The sequence below is a fragment of the Vigna unguiculata genome, chromosome 4 (genome assembly GCF_037176805.1).
Source record: "Vigna unguiculata cultivar grain cowpea cultivar isolate G323 ecotype 2 chromosome 4, ASM3717680v1, whole genome shotgun sequence".
In the NCBI taxonomy this organism is placed as follows: Eukaryota; Viridiplantae; Streptophyta; class Magnoliopsida; order Fabales; family Fabaceae; genus Vigna; species Vigna unguiculata.
In genome coordinates, this window is record NC_140795.1 from 36192904 (window position 1) to 36200399 (window position 7496).

The following is a 7496-nucleotide window of genomic DNA, read 5'->3' on the forward strand; positions in this document are numbered from 1 at the left end:
TTCAAATTACAATTGCTATGAATGTGGAATAATCTCTCTAGGTTAGGTAAAATTTTTGATACTAATGAATTAAATATTAAAATTTTGAAATCTTTGAATAGGACATGACAGCCAAAGGTTACACCGATCCTTGAGTCTCAAAATTTTGCAACAATGTCCATGGTAGCTCTTTTTGGTAAGTTGAGAGAGCATGAACTTGAACTTGGACGTTTAAATGAAGAAGAGGATCAAGGAAGGAAAAAGGAACATAAATTTCAAAACTGAGATAGTAAAAAATAAAAGCCCCAAAGAAGATGATGTTTCAGACGATGAAAACATGAGTCTCATGGTAAAGAAGTTCACAAAGTTTATGAAGAGCAAAAACAGAGGATATCACAAAAGGTATAAAAATGAAAACCAAAACTTTGTTTCAAATTACAATTGCTATGAATGTGGAGAAATAGGTCATGCAAAATTAGAATGCCCAAATGCTAAAAAGGGTAAAGAGAAGAAGGGCAAAAAGTTTGTGAAGAAAAAGAAATGAGAGGATAAGGATTCAAGTTTTTCTTCAAGTTCTCCTTCAAGATCATCTAGCTCTAGTGAATCTGATGAGGAAGCAAATTTGTGTTTGATGGCTGACCATGAAACTTCTGACAGTGAGGTAAGCTTTTTCAGAAATGACAACGATTATGATTATTTGTATGATGCATTTCAACAACTACTTCATAAATCCAATAAATTAGATGTTGCTCATAAAACTTAAAATCTAATTTTAAGGATTTACAAAGCAAGTTTGAAAACTCTTGAAGAAGAAGAAATTTTTAAAAATAAAATTTCAATTTTAGAAAATAAAGAGACTAAAAATGTTGAGTGTGCATCTTGCAAAAGTTATATGTTTGATATTAGCATTCTTGAAAAACAACTTGAAGATGCAATAAATAATAAAAGTTTTGAAAAACCAATGTTTAGGAGAAAGGTTTTTCATAAAAATAAGCAAGCTCCCAAGAACAAAAATAAAAGAACCCGAGGAGTATGGGTAGAGAAAGGAACAACTCATTCTAGGAATACAAATTGTGTAACATGTTTCTATTGTATACAAAAAGGATATACTTCTAAAAAATGTAGAATTAAACATTTTAATATTTCTAATGATAGATATGCTTGTGTTCCTATTATAAAGTAATATGTCTCTAATCTCAAAGGACCCAAATAAGTTTTTGGGGACTAAATTTTTTTTTTTATTTAGCAGGTTAAATTCAATTTCAAAAATGTTTATATGGTATCCTCGTAAGGTCTATAAAAGATTTAGGCATACTGAATGTTAGAAATGTGTTTTAAATCGTGAAAAATTATCATTTTTATTATTTTTCATAAATCACCATGCAAATAATCAATTATTTCAAGTCATAATCAATTATCATTATGAAATAATTGATTATTGTGCAAAATAATTAATAGAAGTTTTGGAAATTTTTTAGAAAAATTGATGAAGTAATAATCGATTATCATTAGAAATAATTGATTATCCTGTGAAGTAGAATACAAAATTCAAATTTTTTACCGTTTGTATGAGTTTTTCAAACATTTAAATTATAGGCATTCATAAATGGAAATTAGAAAAATCATTTTTTTGTAATCTTCCCTTATTTAAATAAACTCTTGTTTTCTCTAACCTTTATAGTCTCTCTTTAATCTAGGGAGAGTCTTTGATTTAAGGGGAGTATTTGTTATTGAAATGTTTGTTTTTATCAAAAAGGGGAAATATTACATGTAGGGGAAGTTTTATCTCTTAACTATTTTTTTACCATAAAAAAGGGGGAGGGATATGCAAGTCTCAATTAAAAGGGAGTTCTATTTTATGAAGTTATCTGATTTAGGGGAAGTTGTCTAAAGAATTCATTTTTTATTATGATCAAAAAGGGAGGAATATGTTTATTTTGATGTCTTGTAATACCTTGTGTTTTAAAAAGGGAAGATTTTTTTTTTTTTTTTGGATTAACTGCTCTTTTCTCTTAGGTTGTTGTTTAGAACATGACATATCAAAAGTCTTCAACAATTTTTAATAGTCATAAAAAAAGAAGAGATTGTTGACAAAAAGAAGAAAATGAACATTTTCCTTCAATAAGGAGTTTTATTTATAATGATGATGATAACGACTTATGAAAAAATATAAAAAACTTAAAGAATACATAGAACTTGAATTCAAGATATTAATTGAATATATATATATATATATATATATATAAATGAAGAAATTATTGATCTCATTTAGTAAAAAAAACAATTATAACTTACCTTTTTTAATAGAGTTGTTAAAGTGAGTGTATTTAACTCAGGAGTTAAGTATTCTATAAGGTGTAGGGATGGCGACGGAGCGGGGCGGGGACAGGTTTCACTATCCCATGCCTATCCCCGTAAAAAAAATTTATCCCCATACCCAAATCCAATGGGTATCAAAGTTTTATCTCATCCCCACCGGGTAACGGGTATAATCTCGTACCCATACCCGTACCCGTTTCCTCACTACTTCAATATAAATTTTAATTAATTTTTATAAAATAATAAAAAATTACGGTAAAGGAAACATAATATTATCAAATATTCAATATTAAGAGGATGATTATTTCTTCGATATCAAATACTTTGAAATAAATTATAATTGTTTACATTTTAGATTAGAATACAAAAATAAAATTTCATGAGAAATAAAATATTTATTAAATTTGCAAACTACAAACATTAATGAAACCTAGTTGATAAAATTTGAAAATATTTTTAAAAAAATTTAAAGGAAAACAAATATTCAAATTAAAATATATTTTAAATGTTTGTTTACTTCAGTTTTTTAAATTCTAATGAATTTATTTTTTTATACACTAATAAAAATGATAATACATCACTTAATCAAAATGACGAAAATAACAAATAATAAATATAATAATAAAATGTTAACATGGATATTATATCTTTTGAACTCCAATATATGTTGGATGGTGATAAAAAAAATATTCATGGGAAATTACATTAAATTTTGATATTGTAGTAAATAAAAATTATTTATATAATTATAGTGAAAAAATTACAGTATGATTGATATAATGAGTTAGAAAATAAAAAATAATTAGATAAAATATATTGAAATAATATTTTACATGATGAAAATAAATAACAAATAAAAATATTAAAAAATTAACAAATATGTGTCTTAGAAACAATTTGAAAAATTATTGAAAGAAATTGCACAAAGAAAAACAAATGTATAATTAAGGGTATGATAAGATGAAAAATACCTTAGACATCTAAGAACGTTTTTCAAATATCAACATATATACTCAATGGTTGAGAAATAATTGTTTTAGCGAAACAAAAGAGTTCTTCAGATAAAACAAAAATTAATAAAAATAAGTAAAGAGTTTTTTTTATATTACCTAGTAAATGAAAGGTTTATGCTATTAAACACTTAAATTGAGAGTATTAAACATACTCTGTGAAAGAAAAATATACAATAAATAAAAATATTTAAAAATAATAGAAATGTTCAAATATGAGACATAAAAAAAATTTAATTGACTTACATCATTTTAACATAATTACATATAAATGTTATGATAAGATGAAAAATATATTGGAGATGCGAATGAGTTTCATGACAAACCAAATAATTAGAAGAAATAAAATATAATATATATATATATATATATATATATATAGGGTAGGGTTACTTAATTAATTGTGAATATTTTAATAATTTAAATGATGACGGAGATATGACGGGGATATGTACATCCCCATAACCATCCTCATACCCAATTGAAAAAGTCGGGGATTCCCCATACCCATACCCAGTCAATATGGGGATTCTCTGTCAAAACGGAGACGAATTCAGACAATACCCACGGAACGGGTTTATTTGTCATCTCTAAGGTGGTTCGATTTATCACAAACTCGTAGGTGGAGTGATTTGATTTTCTTAAGAATGGTTTGTTTTTTTAATTTATTTTTTATATTTATTGTGGTACAATGTGGATTTATTTGACTCAATTATTTATAGTAATACAATTAAAGTATTTACTCAACATTATTATAAAAGTTTCAACTAATTGGACAAATAAATAAATTAAACGCTAAAATTATTCAATCCTTATTTAACAAAATTATAATATTTCAAAATATTAAATTGTCAAATCTAAATAATAGAAAATGATATAAAATAATAAAAGATTATTGTTAGTGCACTGTTAATCAATATACTTTCAATTCAATTGAAAGTCATTTAACTATGAATTAAGTAAGTCAAATTGAGTTTTACTTACATTTAAAAATTTTAATTTTTTTTAAATTCAACCTAACTCAAATAAATAATTAGTCTAATTACAATTTATTTTGACATCTTACTTTACGTACACTTACTTCTTACTAAAAGTCAAATTTGTAACCTTAAAGGAAAGGGCTTAAATATCTTTCATCATCCCGTAAAAATCAAACATCTCATTTTTGTCACAACAAAATTAATACAACTTGGGCTATATTATGTCAATAGAAGTTTTGGGATTTTTGGCCATTTCAATTGAAATATTTTTGAAATAGTTATGTGTTGTGAATTCCAAATGATTTTTTTTAAGTAGTGGCTTTTTAAAGTTGTTGTGGTCCTTTATCATTAGAGCTGTCAACTTGTTTACAATTTGAATACAATTTTAACTATGTTAATAGAAAATAATGTTAATAAAAAAAATTCAAAATTAAACTTGTTTATAAGTTGAATATAATTTTAAATAAAGTTTAATATAAAATATAAATAAAATTAATTTTATTAAAAATATTTAATAAAAGTATAAATTTTAATAAAAATATTTGTTTAATATTTATAAAAAAATAAATTTGGTTTCAATTTAGAAAGAGACGAAAGTGTTCAATTTGAAAAGGAATTGAGACTGAATTGAGATAAAATAAAAATTAAGAAACCAAATTGAAGTTAAAACAATGACACCTACTAGTTTGACATTGACATGTGATATTGTCACTATCACATGTGATAAATTTTTAATTTTAAAAAAAATAAAAATAAAAAAACCATAAACTGACACGTAACACATCTTTAATATTTATTAGTATGGTACTAAAGAAAATGACTTTATTACATAAAAATTTTCAAAATAAGGACGATATGACAACATACATGCCATTTTATACCAATATACTAACACTATTTTTTTCCCAAAATTTTTTTGAAGATCAAGTTTATTGTTGAAGAAATTTTTTTGCAAACAAATTAAACTTATAAATTGAGTAAAATCACTACGAAAAGAATTAATTTTAGCGGGATTTTATTAATGGAGGTTATAAAACCTTACGTAATTTCTACGCATCGCAGAGGTTTTTTAGGTCTATGAGGAAAATTTCATTTTCCTTTACCTTTTTCACAAATCCTCTTTAAATTTTTCCACAAAAACTCTTTTATCATTTTTTGTACGTTCAAAAAACACTACCACTTTCTTCTTTCCGTACATAATCTTATTTTAGCTTCAAATCTTCTCTAAATCTCACTAAAATTCTTCAAATAACAGGCAATTGCAGCTCCCGATTTCTCTTCATTTCCCTCTTCAGATCTTTACATGTGTGTCGTAGCTTCCAATTGGTATGGTTTTCCCTTTGTTATCATTAGCTTTTCAATTTTTTTTTCACTTTGTCGTTAATTTCTCACTTTCCTGTTAAAGCATTAAGTCAAGTAGTTATGTCCGTTATGTTAGTTTTACTGGTTTATTCTGTTATTAAATCAGTAGCACCTATCATTTCTCTGTATAAATACTCTTCCTTTCACATATCAATACAATATGCTTTCACAGTATTCATTATTAGTCTTTCTTTTATATTTTAACAGTTTCTAACAGGTGGTATCCAGAGCCAGGTTCGTCTAGGACCGGCTTGAGTTTGTGTGTTTCAGAGATCACATCTCTAGGTGCATTCGACTGAAGAGTGTGTCTGCATCTTGGCTTCTCAGTGCGTGGAAGGCAGAGAGTGATTGAAACAGAAGGAGGCTTCTTGCAGCAGAAGTGTTTGTAATAATTGCTGTGAAAGGAAGCTGTGAGTAGAATCAGGGAAAGAAAAGAATATTGTGAAAGAAAGTCGTTCTTGGATCAAGAAATAATGGCTGGGAGTGACAGTCATGTTCCGTCAATGAGCCTACCCGTTCTTACAGAGAAGAATTGGGATCGCTGGAGCACACAGATGAAGGTGTTGTTTCGATATCAAGAAGTGAGTGACGTGATAGAGAATGGGAGTTCTACTGGAGCGGGAACCACAGATGCAATGAAAGCAGCTACCAAGAAGAAAGATAATAAAGCTTTGTTCTTGCTTCATCAATGCGTAGATGATGTACACTTCGAGAAGATTCAAAACGCAAATACAGCCAAAGAAGCGTGGGATATACTAACTCGTTGTCATGCAGGTGGTGAAAAAATAAAAAAAGTGCGGCTTCAGACGTTGAGGAAGTAGTACGAAATGCTACAAATGGAGGAGAGTGATCAAATTTGTGAGTATTTCACCAAAATACTCACAATTACGAACCAAATGAAGAGTTGTGGAGAAACCATCACGGAGCTGATGATTGTAGAGAAGATCATGCGCTCCTTGCCGAGGAAATTTGACTATATTGCAGTAGCAATAGAGGAATCACATGACTTGGCAGCAATGAAAGTTGAAGAATTGCAAAGTTCCCTTGAAGCACATGAAATGAGGTTGGTCAACAGAAGTCCGATCAAGAATTCCGAGCAAGCGTTGAAAGCACACCATCTCAAGTATGATGAAAGAAAGAAACAAGGCAGATGGAAAGGAAAACGAACACAGAATACGTGGAAGAATCGTAGATATGAGCACGATTCTGATCAACCCGATGCCTCTGAGAAAAAAGGTGGATCATGGAAATGCCACAAGAAGAAAGGGTATGATAAAAGAAATATTGAATGCTTCAATTGCCACAAGAAAGGACACTATGCCAATGAGTGTTATGCTGACAGAGGAAAACAGAAAAAACATCAAGATAAGGAAGTGCATGTGGTGCAAGAAGAATCTGATTCAGATCCACTAACTCTGATGGTTACGAATTTTGCAGAAGAAACACACACAAAGTCATGGTTTCTTGATTCAGGATGTTCGAATCACATGATAGGTCACAAAGAATGGCTCGTAAACTTTGATTCATCAAAGAAGAGTAAGGTGAAATTTGCTGATGATAGCACATTAAGAGTGGAGGGAGTGGGTGACGTTGTGATCGTGAGGTAGAATGGCTCAAAAGCCATAATCTCCAACGTGTTATTTGTTCCAGAGATGAAATGCAATTTGCTCAACATATGACAGTTGATTCAGAAGGGTTTTACTACGGTTATGGGAAATGATCAGATTGAGGTGTTTGATGCTAATAAAAGACTCATTCTGAAAAGCAAACTTGCCAAGAATAGAACATTCCAAGTTAATTTTACGGCTGCTGAAGTCCAATGTATGTCTACAACAGAAACAAAAGA

At 28.5% G+C, this 7496-nt stretch overlaps 1 protein-coding gene across 1 annotated transcript; it reads left to right on the forward strand.

Annotated features, from left to right (window-relative positions):
* Positions 1 to 6477: 6477 nt before the first annotated feature.
* Positions 6478 to 7257, forward strand: LOC114180695 (uncharacterized). Its single transcript, XM_028066997.1, has one exon. The coding sequence runs from the start codon at positions 6478 to 6480 to the stop codon at positions 7255 to 7257; it is 780 nt and encodes a 259-aa protein (XP_027922798.1).
* Positions 7258 to 7496: the final 239 nt, after the last annotated feature.

What these genes read in the sequence shown, in the direction of transcription:
- LOC114180695 (XM_028066997.1), top strand. Translation starts at nt 6,478, where the DNA reads ATGCTACAAATGGAGGAGAGTGATCAAATTTGTGAGTATTTCACCAAA.